The sequence below is a fragment of the Silurus meridionalis genome, chromosome 3 (assembly GCF_014805685.1).
Source record: "Silurus meridionalis isolate SWU-2019-XX chromosome 3, ASM1480568v1, whole genome shotgun sequence".
Lineage (NCBI taxonomy): Eukaryota > Metazoa > Chordata > Actinopteri > Siluriformes > Siluridae > Silurus > Silurus meridionalis.
In genome coordinates this window covers 12,697,798-12,715,972 of record NC_060886.1, presented here as the reverse complement: position 1 = coordinate 12,715,972, position 18,175 = coordinate 12,697,798, and the positions used below count along the sequence as shown (strand labels likewise).

The 18,175-nt window shown below is 37.9% G+C and overlaps 1 protein-coding gene across 1 annotated transcript; it reads right to left on the bottom strand.

The window, feature by feature from the left end:
• Positions 1-11,823: 11,823 nt before the first annotated feature.
• tmem182a (transmembrane protein 182a) lies at positions 11,824-15,895 on the bottom strand. The gene is made up of 5 exons (XM_046845451.1): positions 15,507-15,895; positions 14,487-14,592; positions 13,343-13,441; positions 13,024-13,161; positions 11,824-12,857 (listed from the first exon to the last, which is right to left on the bottom strand). Exons 1-5 carry the CDS (start codon positions 15,642-15,644, stop codon positions 12,634-12,636), a joined length of 705 nt encoding a protein of 234 aa, XP_046701407.1. The 5' UTR covers positions 15,645-15,895; the 3' UTR covers positions 11,824-12,633.
• Positions 15,896-18,175: the final 2,280 nt, after the last annotated feature.

The window sequence follows — 18,175 nt, the reverse complement described above, 5'->3', positions numbered from 1 at the left end:
GTTCAATGTGCCATGAGGCTCTCTGAGGACCTCCACATATTTTAGAACAACATGGCCAACCTCAGCCAATGAAATTTGAGCAACTTTGCCTTAAGGACCAATGCTGTCAATGAAATTGTTCATTAGTTATTCTCAATTACTTTAAAAACCTACTCTTGTGATCTAGTTTTGTGATCTAGTTTTTTCTAGGGTTTTTTTTGCCTGATCAGACCAAATCAGTGCAGACATGTTTGCTGTACAGTGAATATGAATAATTATTTTAAAAATGTCAGGATTAAGGGACATTTCAAAGGGTCAACAAAAAGTTAGAAAAAAGCATGGCCACTTTCACTAAAATGCCTAAAACTCATGAACAGAATGAGATATCTTAACCAATTTAGGTACACGTGTACGAGCTCAATGTTCTGTCAAATAAAAAATGCGGAACTTTGCCACTTGGTGGCGCTATAAGGGGAAAAAACATAAAAATGGCTATGACTGAACAAAGTCTAATCGACCTGAAAATTGCCATACAGCGTCTGTGAGCAATGTGACACAAGGATCTATGAGGACATTTACATATCTAAAAAAAACATGGCCGCCATTAGCCAATGAAATTCGAGCACCTATTACACAAGGTTAAAGGATGCAGATCGGAATGAAACTCGGTGGGCATGTTCAAACCACGGCCTTAGACGGCTTTAAGATTGTTAAAATAAATCGGCCAGTAGGTGGTGTATAAATGATTGTATGTTGCACAATTTTTAAACATACACACAATCTTCATATCATCATAGACCTCCTCATGCTGAGCACCTTTGCCTCAAGGACCACTGCTGTCAATCAAATCGTTCATTAATTATTCTTAATTATTGTAAAAACCTACTTTTGCAAACTAGTCCTAGGTTTTTTGCTCGTCGGAACCAAAACAGTGCATAAATGTTTTTTGGACAATGACTATCAATAACTATCAAAAATAAGTGTAATTTTTGACTCATCTTCGCAAAGAGTTGTCAAAATTTTCAAAATAGGCAGGGCCACTTTCACAAAAAAAATAGTAAAATAAAAACAAATTGTGAATCTTGACCACTTGGGAGCACTATAAGATGGAAAAACTTAAAAATGGCTATGACTATGCATCTGTTAGTCCCAGTGTATTTGCCTGCCGTGTCCATGTCCAATGTACCACAAGGGTCTACGTGGACATTTGTGTATTTAAAAAAAACATGGCCCCTTTTGGCCAAAGAACTGTGAGCACCTATTACTCAAGGAATGAAACTCGGTGGGCATGTTCCTAATTTTTTTTTCTTATGAGAAATGTTAGGGACAATAAATTGTCTATAAAACACCATAGAAATGGAACAATTCACTTTTTCTTGCTAATTGTCCCAATGTAAATGTTACATTTGTTTAAAACAAATATTTTGTTTTCATGCTCTATGTTGAGTATGGTTTCACTAATAATAAACATCCATATTTGCTGTTGCATATGTTAATTAGAGCATTAAAAACTTGAAAAACTTACACATACATATATATTTATAACACACACACAAACACACACTGCCTGTCAAAGTTTAAAAACAGCGAATATTTTACTCTTTAGTTTATGTGCAATAAACTAAGTAAATAGCAAATACACAAAAATTGACTTGAAAAAAGGTTCTGTGGACTGAGTTTGACATTTTTGTCTCTAACAGGGGAACCTACACTATATTGCCAAAAGTTAGCAGACACCTGGTCATAAGTATGGTATGTGCTTTTTTGAGCATCACATTCCACATTTAGTCAGAATTTTCTTTTATAATTCTATCAACTCTTTTGGAAAGATGTTTTAGTAGATTTTGGAGTGTGCTTGTGGACATTTGTGTTCATCAACCACAAGGGTGTTAGTAAAGTCAGGTACTAATGTAGGGTGAGGAGGCCTGGGGTCCAGTCAGTGTTCCAATTTATAACAAAAGTGTTCAGTAAGGTTGAGATCAGAGCTCTAAAGCAGGCCACTTAAGATCTTCTTCTCCAGCTCGTTTTGTTTTTTGTTTTTTTGTTTTTTGGACAAGGGCACTGACATGCTGGAACAGTTTTTAATATACCTTATCCAAAGACGTCCTATAATATTGTGGTCCTCCAGCTTTTTGGTAACAGTTTGGAGAACCACATATTGCAGGAAAGGTCAGGTGTCCCAATACCTTTTTGTCCATATAGTGTATGTAAGAACAAGAGAAAATGTGTTACCAGGCTGTCTCACACCCGCAGTCAAACATAGAGGTGGAAGTTTAATGGTTTGGGATTGCTTTGGAGCAGGAAAGGTAGAATAATTATTCTGGGCATAAGGAATACTGAACACTGAATAATACAATACCATGCAATTCTATCTACAGTTAAATGGAACCAACATAACATCACCATACAATACAATGACCTGAACATACATCCAAGTTTAATAAGCGTTATTTAAAGATCGAACAGTCTGCTCAAGTGATATCTATAGTGGAATGGTTCTGAACTATTCTGGGATGAAGAATAGTCACAAGGTCAAAAAGAAATATTGAACTAGCAAAGGACACCTTTTGCAAGTTATACAGGGGGCATGGCAAAGTATTTCAGCTGAATGTTTGGAGAAAATAACTGTCTGAATACAAAGAGTGTATAAAGCTCTTATTCCTGCTAAAACAGGATTTTTTTTCAATATATATGTAATTTATCTATTTATTATGTTTTGCTAACATTATACATTTATATATTTATTTGTTAAAAGTAAATATAAAGGTCTCTCCTTAAAAAATGATAGACAGATGTAGATATAAATAAGCTTATAACTTATTTATCGATTAAAATCTTTTTTATACATTTCCAAATTTACATGGAAGGAATGGCTACACATGTTGACATAGGCCTTATTTGCAATCTTTGGTATAAAATATTATGAGTAATATTCTTATCTTTTCTTTTTTCTACACAGGTATATGCTAAACTTTACAACATTGTCTTTCTTCTGAACACAGAGAATCTGCAAGTATAAGAAACTGAAATAAAGCTGTTTCTGTCCCCTTTCCCAGACTGATGTTTTCTTATCAGGTCTCTTACCCTCAGACAGGAGAAAGGTCTCCTTTGCACAATATAGCCTACAGCCATAATCTGAACCTCAGTCTTTCACGCAGTCAAATCCTCATCAAAGCCCACAGGCCTCCAGCAGTCGTTGATTTTCACCCCAACCTGCTGGGAGGCAAACTACTTTAAATTAAACTAATTACTCCAACACCCAAATGTCTGCTTATTTTCTGTCACAGTGTCTAACTGCCTAAAAACTATTTCACCACTAAACAATCTTTCCATCATTTTTAATTAAAGCTCCTCTGCATCACCAAAGTCAAAAAGTTTTTTTATATAAAAATATTAATATTGTACAAGAAGACCCTATAGACAATTAAGAGGAGACAACCAAAAGGTTTTTAATTATAAAATAAAATCATTAAAAAACATATACAAAAATATTTTTGGTATATTTAAAGATAACTTGCAGTTCCCAGCTGCACAAATAAAATTATGATGATAATTATTAGCATTATTGTTAATATAATGATTATTATGTAATAGTCTTGTTTTCAAAAGTTGATTAACGTAACTGCTGTAACCTCCACATTACTTGAAACTACTGAACTACTGTATGTGGTTATAAAACACTGTGTATTTTCTGGATTGAAAAATGTCTTGTGAATTGCAAACGGTGCAAACTGAAAACACAATTGGTCATTTTCAAATGTTCTTTTACAACTATAAATAAATATCAGTTCTAAAAGAATAACAATTTGACCAGCTGGACATATATGGACATGTACAGCATGCAATCTTATATGTAATGGAGCTGGGAACGTACAATATACTCATATGTGATGGACCTGAATAAGTAACCCTAGTTCCCTTTCAGGAACTTGAGCTGCGTCAAAACGCTATGGGAATGAGTGTCCAATCATGCCATACTGACCAGTCCCTGCCTAGTGTGTCTGAGCACCACCAGCGTGCGGGACAGAGAAGCCAGGAGTGGCTCTGGTGTCAAAGTCGTAAAAAATGGCGAGGGTCAAAGTGGTGGACCAACCCGCAGCGTTACATATGTCCTGTAGGGTAACCCCCGCGGACCAGGCCGTAAAGGCCGCCATAATCCCAGGTTGAATGTGCATTGACTCCGAAAGGAGTGGGAAGACCAGAGGACTCAACACATGTGGTAATAGCATCCACTTTTCATCTGCTGAGAGTCTGCTTATTGGCAGAAAAACCTTTCCTGTGAGAGACATTGCAGACAAACTGCTGCTCATGACACGTCGTGAGGGAGCCGTAGTCACCTTAGGCACATACCCAATTTTAGGGTAGAGAAAGGCACTGGTCATGCCAGCGGTAAACTCCAGGAGAGGCCCCAGTGACTGCCCTGCAGGCGGGGTACAATAAGCCACGATAGGAGACATGTAAACCTTCAGGGTGGACGGGGCAAACCTGTGGCAAACCATTCCTGCAAGAACTCCAGAACTGAACCAACCCGGGTAGTTGACTGGGTCTAACTGGTGGTGCTCAAACTACATGGAAAACAGCTGCCATCTAGCGCCATATGACCTCCTCGTGGAGGGAGCTCTGGAATGGAGGATGGTCTCAACTACCTCGGTAGAGAGACCAGCTGCTAGAAACTGTGCCCCCTCAGGGGCCACAGCCATAGCTTCCATAACTCTTGGCGAGAGTGAACTAGAGTTCCCCCTGCCTGCGAGAGGAGATCCCTCCTGGGAGGAATTTCCCGAGGAGGTCCCTCGAGAAGGGACAGCAGGTCTGTAAACTAGTTTCTGCTCGGCCAGTGAGGTGCCACCAGGGGGAGACATACTCCTTCCTGGCGAATTCTCTCTAGAACTCCTGGGAGCAGTGCGATAGGAGGGAAGACGTACCAGTGGGGCTGGGTAAGAGAGAGAAAGAGAGAGAGAGAGAGAGAGAGAGAGAGAGAGAGAGAGAGAGAGAAAGAGAAACAGAGGGGACAGTGTGAAGTCTGCCGAGTCGCAAACCTATCCACCTGGGCTCTGTAATATCTCTGCCATATCTGCTCCATCTGCTCCATTCCCCGGGTCTCTGCCCTTACCTCGAAAGGGCGTCTGCTCTCTAATTCAACCAGTTCGGGATGTAAACTGCTCTCAGTGAGAGAAGTTTCCACTGGGACCATAAAAGGATCTGCTGTGCCAGCCTGTACAGGGGTACGTACGGACAAGCACATGGCGATCTCTCAGGTCTCGGAGGAAGTGTTTAAGCGATATAAGCACAGCCATCATCTCCAGGCAGTTTATGTGCCATAAATGATGTAGCTCGTTTCACCGACCTTGGGCGGAGCGGCCACTCATGACTGCTTCCCACCCCGTAAGGGGGAGTATCCGTCATTAGCATTACATGTTGTGAAGGTGCGGGGTGAGAGTGCTAGGCCGAAGGGGAGGACCCAATTTTGGTAAGCTTCACCCCCGAAAGCAAAGCTCAGGAACCTCCTGTGAGCAGGAAGGATGGCTATGTGGAAATAGGCGTCCCTTAGATCGATCGTGACAAACCAGTCCTCGGACTTGATCTAAGACACAACCTCTTTGAGGATAAGCATCCTGAACCTGAGCCTCATGAGTGAGCGGTTCAAGGAGCGTAGATCTAGGATCAGCCTCAATCTGCCGTCCTTCTTCCGAACAACGATGTACTGGCTGTAGTAGCCTGACTCTCTGACTAAGGGAGGAACCACCTCGATGGCCCCTTTACTTAGGAGGGTGCGCAATTCCTGTTCCAGAGCCTGCTTGTGTCTGCGCTCCAAGGCACATCCTGTGGCGGAGCTAACAGCCTGGACTTCTGGTGGTAATGAGGAGGTACGGGCACGGCACAAGGTGTAGATCGTCCTCCTTGATGTAGAGCGCTCTGATTGTCAGGGCCGCTTCACCAATGCCCGTTAGAGGACCACCCTCAGGTTAGCCGACTTCTTCGATTTGGGCCTAGAGCATCGCCTGGGCCCTTGGGCCCTCCTGTCGTTGTCCGGGGGCAACGATCTGTTTCTGGGCTTCTGGGCACCGCACAAGGTGTAGATCATCCTCCTTGATGTAGGGCACTCTGATTGTCAGGGCCGCTTCACCACTGCCCATTAAAGGACCACCCTCAGGTTAACCAACTTCTTCGATTTGGGCCTAGAGCATCGCCTGGGCCCTTGGGCCCTCCCGTCGGTGTCCAGGTGGCAACGCTCTGTTTCTGGGCTTCGCGATGCCTGGCTGTGCCAGGCTTGGGCTGCGCACAGCGAGCAGCTCCAATAGAGCGGCGAGAGAGATATCGCTTAAATGCCGCTGACTGTTTTGCTTCGGCTCACGTCAATTCCTCTAGGAGCTCCTCGAACAGCACAGGCTTTATTCGATGCCGCCCGCCGATGATGTCACGACTTGCCTATTGGCTGGATTTCACACATGAATCAGAGCGTAGACAACGTGAAGCGTTCCCAAAGCGTTTCGACGCAGCTCGAGTTCCTAAAAGGAAACTAAACATATAGGGCATTCTCTCTTATATGTGATGGAGCTGGACTTGTACAGCACTCTCTTACATATAATGAATTTCGACATGTATAGAACACTTTCTAAAATGTGATAAAGCTGTACAAGAACAGCACTTTCTCCTACATGTCATGAATCTAGAAATGTATAGCACGCTCTCTAGCGTGAACGAGTGCAGTGCTCTCTATTGCTTGTGCTGGAGCTCAATGTGTACACCAGTGTCTCTTACCAATGCTGAAGCTGGATGTGTACAGCACCCTTTTTTACATGTGCTCGAGCTGGACATGTATGGCACTATTTCTTGCAAGTGATGGAGCTGGATGTGTACAGCAAACAATTACATGTGCTGGAACTAGATGTGTTAAGCGCACACTTACATGTGATGGAGCTGGCTTTGTACAGAATGCTCTCTTGTTGAATCTGAATGCGTGTCTTGCTTTTATACATGTGAAGGTGCTGAACAGATATATGTTTGTGCCTGTGCAGAAATGATTGCAAGCAATCACCCAAAGGCCACTACCCTGATACAAATCATTGCATAAGGCACAAACTGCACTCACACATACAGTACAAACACAACCCATAATTTCCCTTGGCGCGTCTGAAAAGGATTGTTTATGGTAACCTTGTAATCAACCTGCCTGGCAGCTCCACCATTAACCACTATAAGAAGGCGAGCACAATCTGGGAGTGAAAGTGGGGGAGGCTCGCCTCTCTGATGGAGCACGACGCTGGCCCTGCCATCTTCCTCTCATCATCCGTTTTCAAGGAGCGCAATTTCCATTTCAGTCGGATTACACCTTTTAATGTATCACAAGCATTAAGTGGAGGGGAGAAAGGGGGAGAGATATGAAGAGAGAAAAATCTGCTTCTCTCACGCTTACATTTCAAACGGCGTGTTCGAGCCTTTGAGTGAAGAGGAGTAGATGAGTACCACCGCAATTAAAATCAAAAGCCTGGCACAGCAGAGCAGTGGCCTACAATAACCCTTTGTGTGCCACTGAACAGATGGGACAACATGGACAGCTGAAATTGGGTTAAACGTGATGAGACATTACCTGAATTCAGCAAAGCGTGGCATGTGTGTGTGTGTGTGTGTGTGTGTGTGTGTGTGTGTGTGTGATAAGCACTGCGTCACCTCGGCGAGAGGAGATCCCGCGCTAATTACAGCGCACGCGCACATCAGACACAAGAGAAAAGAGCCTGTAATCTCGTTAAAGCATGTCTGTGATTAAATAAAATCGGTTCAATAATGAGGCGCAGTCTTTTTCTGTCTTCCTTTCTTTTTCTTTTATTTTGTGGAGGAAGGGGGGAAAAAAACAACGTGACCATTTTCTCCTCTGTTGTAATCATATTTAAACGCTGCTTGTTTTCTTTGGTGCATCGGCACATAACGGGCCTTTTAGTTAAGAACAAGTTAGGGCTGATTGCACAAGGACCACTGGGTGTTTTTCATGAAAACACGCACGCGCGTGCGTGCGCATGCACCCACATTCACACGTTGTATCTTCCACGAACATCTTCCAATGCAATGAATTAATGTAAACTTATTAATTAAAGTTCTCTTTAAATGTCCCCACAAGATCCAACCTGTTATATATTTTTATCTTTGCAGGGTCATTTAGTCCGCGTTATGATGTTAAAATAAAATGAAGGAGCGAGCGCGCGCGCGCACACACGCACGCAATTTTTTTTTTCCTGATGAATGATGCGTCTTAATTATACGCCCGTGCCCTGCATTAATACGCGTTTTATATAATCCACTGTTTATTCATTATTTCAGAGCCGTTTCTGGAATTATGTAAATAACGTCTACACAAAATCCATCCGTTAATAAGACTTGCCACTTTTTTGTTCATGCAATTCAAATAGAACCAGGTTTCCGACGGGGAAAGCCAAAGAAAATAAAACGTCGAAAGAGATTACAGGAAAGATTACAAGATTAAGGGGGGAAGGCCTTGGGAAAGTGAGTGCACGAAGAACTTGAAGAAAAGGAGTGAAACTTTTGACTTCTGTAGCACACGGGCGGGAGAGAAGTGCTTCAAACTAACCACAGCTTACAAGGTACAGACCACAAGCAAAATTCAATGTAGAATATTTACATGTGGAGTCTGCAACAAACTCAATATAAAGTGTATAAATAAGGATAAACCAATATATCTTATTTAAAAACAGATGCCAAAACACACTTATTATGCATGACATATAAAGCTGGGTGACATAAATATCATCTTATAAATCCAATTTTCTGTTTGCAAGAAAACAGATTATGTATGTATAGCCACAACTTCAGCAGCATAGATTTGGAACAACAGTGTTTTAAATGTATTTCACCAAAAACATGGGTTAGGGTTAGGGTTAGGTGTATATATTTATACAATATTTCAGCTGTGATGTAACTTATTAAAAAATACCTATTATTCTGCTCTCTGAACCTAAATATTCTTCAGTTTGTAACTTGTAAGTTTACATGGCAACACACAAATAAAATAATATTTTTTTTTATCAAAAATGTGAAGAAATATATTCTTCTTTCAGTCATGACTTAATTTTATAAACAGCAAATCAATGCATAAGCAAATGAGGATGTTTAAGCAATATTCGTTTCTTCACATGAGACAAAGTCAACTCTGCTACACTGTGCTTTATTTCTAGTCACAACCCTTTGTCCCCAATGACACAATTTAAGAGTAAAACTTTTTCAGGTTATGAATAATTTTAGGGTCTTTGTGTGCACTTTAAATCCTGATGCAAATAGATTCACTCAGGAAAGCCTATTATAGCGCCACTGATACTGCTGCTTGTCCTCGAGCAAATTCTCCTGAGATAAGTGGATAAGTGTTTTGACGTACTCAATTTCCAGGGGCATCACAGGATAAGTGTGTACATCAGATCGGATCTATATGAATAAGAGGCAGAGTACATTCCAAATCGCCAATGTTTAATATTTCTCTTCTTTAGCAGAGGTGATCAGTTTGCTGCCTTCAGATCTGTGCTTACCTGAGGATGAAGAGATCTAGGGCATGTGCTTGACCTCAATTTTGAAGCATTTGTTCCAAATGCACCCCCAGCATACCTGTCCAGCCCCTGCTTTTGCCTTAATATAAGTTTGTAATACTTAGCTTTATATTTTGAGTAATAAACGCTGCAGTTTTTTCACGAACCTGATCAGAGTTTTTACCTTAATTTACCTTAATATGTGTGTGTGTGTGTGTGTGTGTGTGTGTGTGTGTGTGTGTGTGTGTGTGTGTGTTGTATTTTAATTTACCCATTAGTCAAACTTTATTGCTCCATTCACTTTGATCCAATTTACTGTTTAATGTCTTGAATTGAGAAAAAACCTATGTGATTAGTTTCAACTTAACCTGCCCTATACAGAACATAACCCCAGATAGTAGAGAGAGAGAGAGAGAGAGAGAGAGTCTTTTCTTAATCTTTTTCTACTGCTGGGCTCTCATGGTTTCTGTAGCACGATTGCTTTGGAAAAAATGTACTGTATTCCACAAGGCCCTGTGAACATTTGCGCTATCAACACACAATTATCTGGCTTAATCATGTGGAAATGCACAACAATCACCTGGGCCTCAGAATCTAATGATATACTTGCCAAGATCAAAACATGCAACAGTACACCCATACAGAACTCTCTCTCTCTCTCTCTCTCTCTCTCTCTCTCTCTCTCTCTCTCTCTCTCTTCTACACTACATTAAGTTACATTACTTGGCACTGCGTAGATTGCCTGGCATGAGTTTCTATCAGTTACGTCCGAGTAGAAACACTAACCCCTTAAACATTCTCTAATATTTTTTTAAAATGGAGCATTTTATGATGCATTACTGACATCTTGTGGCTCACTCAATATTGACTCACTCATTATTATTGAAACATACACATGAAAAGACACAAGGCAAAAGTTTAAAGTGCATATGACGAATGTAAATATTAAAGTTTTTAAACATGTATAAACATGTATAAATTAATAATTCTATATTGTATGCCACATCACTGTGCAGGGCAATTTACATGCATGAGCACACATTTTATATCACTGTTAATGACATTTTCTTCCCGGTCATTGTCACTTTGGATCTGCAACCTTATTCTGGGAACACTGTGTGCAAGCTGGAAATACACCATGTATGAGAGTCTATGCACACCAACCCATAACTTGGGGCAATTTACCAATTCATCATTCAGCATGACCAGCATACCAGTGAACTCTAAGGAAACCTAGTTAGACAACCTTTAAAATTCCACATTGTAACTTGAGACCTTGGAACAGCGAGGCAACAATGTGACCCAGTGTACCACAATGGCACCCTGGTTCTTAATTTAAAATAGCAGCAAAATAGGAAAAATTAAGTAAAACATTTTGTAGGTGGGTATTACAAAAAAAAAAATAAAGTTTATTAAAATACAAAACCCTTTTCTTATAAAGCCTAATTTACACACTCAGACATACACTGAGAGACTAATGACACACATAGATACCTTCACACGCACACACACAGCTGTCACCTGCCATGCAGTTGAGACATATATCCCAAAGCTGCATGTGTTAAACAGAATCATCTGCCAGGTCTCGTCTCCTGACAATATATCTCTGACAGCATTTCCTATTAATCAGAGAGTCCATCTGAGCACTGTTTCTTTTTTGTCCCTCACCTGAATATCTACATATTTACTGAAAGTCTACATGCACACTGGAAACAGTAAGATAGTTTAAAATATATAGGTCAGGGTGAGAAAACAGATATGGTTTGACAGACATTTTTTGTAAAGCCTATGTTCATAACAGCACTTTTGGTGTTATATAGAGTATTTAAACAAAGTCAATTCATTGTGATTTTTGCTTGTGTTTATTAACTCATTTAAAATATTACATATTTACAAAGAAAAAAATTATACTTAAGCTAAAAAGGTTACACTTAATCTATAGAAAAACAAAAACTAGCTAGTCACTTTATGAAAACTAAGAACAATAAACATCTTAGTCACATAATAAAGTGTCATAAATTTTCAGATTTGGTAAAAAAAAAAAAAAAAGCTTTTTTTTTTTAAACAAAACTGACTTGCAAGTCACCAAAATATTATTAATAAATGTTCAAAAGCAAATAAATTGTACAATAAGATTAGCATGATGCATATGCAGATTTTATAAGCTACACTACCAGTCAATAGAACACACTCAACTCTATATATATATATATATATATATATATATATATATATATATATATATATATATATATATATATAATTTATTTATTTATTTATTTATAATTTTTTTTTTTTTGGGGGGGGGGGGCTAAAACATAATAGTGAACTTTGCATTTTTTTTACTTTGTTTCATCAGACACGTAGTTTTCATTTTATAACTTTAGATTTCACGAAGTGGTATGACTAGTTGGGAACATCAAGGGAAGCTTGTTTTGGCAGAAGCTCGCAAATAAAGCTGGTGGAGAACATGACAAGGCTGCAAAAATACATTAAAGAATGTATGATCACTATCACTAAATGCTTACATTCTTTCATGGCACTAATGTCTTTTAAGTTAATGAAAAAGTAGAAAATAGCAGAAATAAAGAATAACTTTCTATAAGCATATTTGTCCCAGCCTTTAACCAGTTGTGTGAATAAGAACCATTTTTAAAGAAAACTGTAATATCAATATACCTACACACCAACACACATCAAGTAATCCCATATCATCCTTCACAATTTAACAGTTTTACAGTACTTAACTTATAACAATATTCAAGCAAATTAAATAGAATAGCTCTCATAATCATTGTTTACATAAATGCAGATTTATACAATGCCCAAAAGACAAAACTTCCTGCTTAACAAAAAGTACTTACTACAGAGCAGTAACTGAAAAGTTTCCCAAAACCATTGCCCAAGTCAGCCATGGTCCTCCAGTGAAAACATAAGATTTATATGATGCATATGCATATGATTCATGTTCTCTGTATCCTGCACTACTGGGATAAATAAATCTCCATCTCCATCTCTATCAAAGAATGCAAAGATTTAAAAACTTGTATTCATTCCATACACTGCTATATAGACATAATGACAATGACAAAAACAAATCCCATTCTGCTAATCATAAGTATATTTATCAGCAATGTCTCTTCAGTGTTTGCCCAATCAGGAGGAAGAGCAGGCCCGAGAGTAGGCAGAAGAACACACCTACTGGGGCGAACATAAAGGAAAGGCCGTACATAGTATTCAGCTGAAAACCTGAACACAGATGACTTTTTTGGTACTCCACATACAAATTCACCATATCCATCATTTCCAACCATATGACAGACAACACAGTCGCAAGAAGGATGAAGAAACCTAAGAGGGTGAGAGAATAGGAGAATCAGACAAATGGTACATTTATGTGGAATATGTTTAAATATAAGTCAATTTCTAAAATAATCTCTACAAATTTTGAGGTATTTATTATTGTGGAAAACAGATGCATAGTTAACAAAAGGTACTATTAAAATATTTATCTTACCAGCTGTGAGGTAGAGCCCACCACCGGCTTTATAGAGGCAGGGACTAGTGAATGGAGCAGCACAGATTATGATGAAGCCAGCCAAGATGACTGCAGCCACACCCAACAACATGAAGATGCTCCAGAAGCCTCTGTAGACTACACAACACAAATAACTAGTTGCTACGGAAATTATTATTTTAATATATATGATAAATGACTCCAGTATCATTTAATGAATTTAACAAATGTAACTGACCAATAAAATATAATGACATAGACAAGCTGTAATGCATAGTGGGAAAGATACAAGTCAAAGTGTGCATAGAAAATTACTTACTGATGGCAGACTCATAAGTGGTTGCATTGTGGGTCACTTCAGATACAGGGAAGGGAGACAGGTAGGCATGTGTACATACTTTGGAGTGTGGCTGGTTTGCTGTGGGGATAACCATAAAGACACACAATTTTTATGGTCACTCTGCTATAAATGATTATAAAGGTAATTTATCTGGCACAAAAAATGAAAATGAAAAAATGACATCTGTACAGTCTCAACAATTACTGACATTACTATAGAGTATGCAAATGTATACTATATTCTAACATGAAATATTTATGTGTGTATCCCAAAGATTAAACAAGCTTTACAACAGATGGTAGGCTTTACAATTCAGATGTCTAAGTAGGCAAAATGTAACTAGAACTATTAATTAGTAATATAATATCCTCTATTCTATATTACACAACTTTTTTTATGTTTATTATATATACAGTGCCAAAAGTTTGGAAATGCCTAGTTTTTAAAATTGTTTCCTAAGACACATGCATGTCCCTTTTGTTAATGGCAACAAGCTGTTAAAAGACAAAAACACAGAGAAATTGGACCGTAAATAACTGGAAGAAAATTCTATGGACAGATGAGCCCAAATTTGATATTTTAGCTTTAAGAGAAGAACTTATGTAACACCAAGAACAGGAGAGAATATGTTGCCAGACTGTCTCACTCCCACAGTCAAACATGGAGGTGGGAATTTGAAGGTTTGTGGTTGTTTTTGAGCAGGAAATGTTGGAGAATTCTTCCAGTGAAGAAAAACTGAACCGACATGGTTACCATTCATATATTTTACACCATGCAATTCTATATAGACCACAGCTAATTGGAACCAATAATGTCAGCATTATTTTGAAACTAAACAGTTAGCTGGAGTGTTAACTATAATGGAAAGACCTGCTCAGTCACTGACCTACAAGTCCTACTGAACTGCTTTGGTACAAACTGGATCGCAACGTTAAAAAATAAATATATATTATTATTATTACTAGTGAAGGAGAATTTGTTCGAATTTATCATATCTGTTTGGTCAAGGTAAATCCTCATATTGTTTAATTGCATGGTTTGTTGCAAAAGCAAACAAACAAAAAGAACATGCATGTATCTCACACTGGGCCATTTTTTTTACAGTTAAGAGAGTTTGCCTTACTGAACCAGAACTTCAAGATCAAGTCCTCATCCCCTCTTCCTTCAAATGAACAGCGCCAGAAAAAGCCCTCATGGTAAAAGGTGGAAGAGTTTTCGGCATCTGCAGTCTGCACAGAGAAAAGGTCTAAAGCCAAAGGGCATGTTTGCTATGCATTCTGATGCATATATGCAAGTGTGAGTATTTGGGTGTGTATGTGGGCACATGTCTTGGTATGTAAGCATGCATATATAAAAATATTTAATAAAAAAAAAAATATATAATGATAAAAAGTTTTACTAAGTTATATAAACACAAATAATAGTTTTTTTTTTTCTGTAATCCTGAATGAATTGGAGAATTTTACTTTTATAAACTCAACTAGTAGACAGGAAAAGATTTCATTCGCGTTCAAAGATAAGGTTACATTTACAGTAAAGTAATTGTATATTAAATATTGTGTTTATGTAACAGCAGCACTGTATATTTAAAACCTATGTTGTGAGTTGCACTGGCACATTTACAAAGCCAAAGGTTGGCCCTTTGGAAATGACTGACCATGTGTGTGACTTCCACAAATAGATTTGGCAAAAGAGTGCACACATTGCAGTAAGATTCCAGTTTCATTGCCCATCATTAAGCCTGGTATCATGCTCTAGCATGTGATATTCTATCCTAGCAGCTTCACTGAGACTGTAAATAGTGACCTGATATGTAACCATACACTTCTCCAAATCGAAACACACACTGATGCAATCAAGAACTTGGACTAGCATAAAAAATGAATTTTATTTAAAGATTGATTTTAAAAGATTTGAGGGTCAATGTTGTATAATTCAGCCTTTAGGTTCTAATTACAATATCATGCTGAGTGTATTCTATGTGCCAGTCAATGGAAAAATTGGCTATAATGACACAAAAGAAAATTGGCTCTGAGATGTTTCAGTTAATCAGGCTCCATTTGAATACTGTATTGACACTTTAATTAACATCAACAAAACACAATTAAACATCAATAAAACACCAATTCATTCTTCCACCAACCTCTCCACTATTCGTCACATCTGTATTGCAAGTCTCCCAAGCCAAGAGCCAATAATCTGTACCAAAGGATAGAAGGATGAAGACTGTCCCCAACGCAGCAAAGAGCCCAGCAAAAAACAGTGCCACACTCCACTTCATGGTTAATCCCTGTTGTTTCTCACTGTCAGTCAAAATAAGCCAGTCTTCCGGGATTGTGTAAATAGAGATTCTTGGATTGGTACTTTAGGAAATTGTGCTTGTCAGTGCTTCTCCAGTATCACACCGTCTTGGCGTCCTTATACGCTTTCACACAAGGGTCTGTTTATTGTCCTGAAGCCCCGTCCCTGTCAGACAAAATGAGTCTGGGGTGGCAGTAGGGAACAAGGAAAGTGAGAGGGCTCCAGAAGTATAGTTTCATGTGGACCATCCCCTTGTACTATTTTTGTACTGCTGACTGAAAATGCCTGCTGTCTCTCTTAGGGGTGCGGTCTGGGAATGGGAAATTTATTATGGAAGGGAGTTGGTATGGCTTTAAATATCTCTTACAAACTGAAAGCCTCTTCTTAGGACTAGATAGTTAGTAGTGGGATGAGTAAAAAGAAAGACATCAGAGCTTCCTGCCATCACATGTTTGACACCACCCCTGTTTACAGCTATGAAAAACTTAGTACATAGTTGTGAAAATGAAATATGTTTACATATTATTAATATTGTGACCTCACAACTGACAAGTTATTAAAGATGCATTGACCTACTCATCAACAAATTATTTTATGAAATATCTAATCATTTCTCTACAAATTCTGGTTTGTAGACTTCCTTAAAATGGAAAAAAAAGCCTGGTTACAAGTTTTACTGGAGGTTAAAATAAACATCCATTTTCTATGGAGTGGGGCATTTAGCAGAGAGCAGAGAAACCGGCTACCAATTAGCATTGTGCTGTGAGTAGAGATCAGAGCAGCATAAGTATTGTCCTTATACACATATTTTTCAGCTATAAAATTCAGGTACACAGTAAAAGTCTTACCACTTGATTTATGCGGGCGTCAGACATTTTGCAGTATTCTGTGAAATCTCTCACTCATAATGTGTTCCAAATCCAGTGTAAAACTCTTCTACGTTACCATGGTGCATACAGATTTGTGATGCTGCAAATATACTGAGATGCTTTGTATCTCTTAATATGATATGTAATGTAATCTAATCATCTGGCTGTGTAACTGTTCATGAAAAATGTATTATTTTACCATTAATTAACTATATCTGTTCAAAACAGATTTGCAATTGTTTACCAAGTAGAACTTTACTCTGTGTGTGTGTGTGTGTGTGTGTGTGTGTGTGTGTGTGTGTGTGTGTGTGTGTGTGTGTGTGTGTGAGAGTGAGTAAGAGAAAGAGAGAGGTTTGGCCTTCTGCCTCCTCTTTTTGAGTTTCACTACTAGATAACGTATTATAGAATGATTATATGAAGACTTCAGTGATAAAGAATAACTCATTTTAAATCAAGTTCATGTTGAAGTTCAAATCAAGTTCAAATTTTGCAGTGAAATGCTTTGTACGACTGTCCAACCTTTAGGCATGAAAAAAATAGAATTTAAGAATAAAAATTAGTAGATAAATAAAAAAGTATAAACTATTAAAAAATATATGTATATACATTAATCTAGACGGGGATGGATGAGTATGGCAGATAGAAACTAGAAAATAAGATCATATATGTAAATATGTGGATTTATGTTCATCTATAACCAGTCAACCAATCATTCCTTATATCCCATGTCTACAAAACATCTCAGAGCACACTTTAAACCTGAAGGTGGATGAGTTACAACAGCAGAAGACCACCAGATTTCAGAATTGTTATATTCTGTTAATCATTTAAAGGTATTGTAATATAATATATAGTACATAATAAATATAGTAACTAAAGTTTTTAGGTTGCTTAAAATAATTTAATATATTATAAAATTTTTTTCAATGCATTACATGATCTTTTTTGATCTTTCCTTTTCCACAACCAGAATAGGTATAGATAGGTTTTTGGATTATTTTCTTAAAATGTTGTAAACTTTTGTTGACTAAAATATTAACTCATTAAATGTACTACAGACAAATAAATTGCAAAATGTATAGACACGGTTTAGCTGTTAAAATGAATTCCAACATTTTTGTGTTCAGGCCTGAAAAATTCTCAAGTCAAGTCAAGTCAAGTTTATTTCTATAGCGCTTTTCACAACAGACATTGTCTCCAAGCAGCTTTACAGAAATCAACAGTCAAGGTGAATGGTGTGCATTTCTCCCTGATGCGCAAACCTGTGGCAAAGAAAAAACTCCCTTAAATTCTAAATTAAATAAAAGCTCATTACATTTTTATTACAGAACTCACTATTATTACAATCTACAAAATAACAAATAAGCACTACATTTTCCCTTTACCTTTAAAAAAGTTTATTTAATTAAACCACTTGTATTACAATGTAGTTACTGTAGTTTAGCTTAAAAATTAGACACACAATCCATTTACATAAGCAACGTATTAACTGGCTCCAGGTAGAATTATAGAAAAAGACTAATCTAGTTTAACATGAGTATCTCTAAAAATTAACACGTTTGTAATAGGTTAAATAATAAAATTAAATAATATGTAAAAAAAAAAATTTTTTTCCCATTTTGTTTCTTTCTTTACCGCAGGT

Bases quoted from the DNA above. Each gene is read 5' to 3' on its own strand.
- tmem182a (XM_046845451.1), bottom strand. From the start codon at position 15,644: ATGAAGTGGAGTGTGGCACTGTTTTTTGCTGGGCTCTTTGCTGCGTTG. The intron at 13,162-13,342 runs GTAAGTAATTTT...TGTGTTGTGTAG, and splicing joins CACTTATGAGTCTGCCATCA to TCTACAGAGGCTTCTGGAGC. The intron at 12,858-13,023 runs GTAAGATAAATA...TCACCCTCTTAG, and splicing joins TGGGCTCTACCTCACAGCTG to GTTTCTTCATCCTTCTTGCG.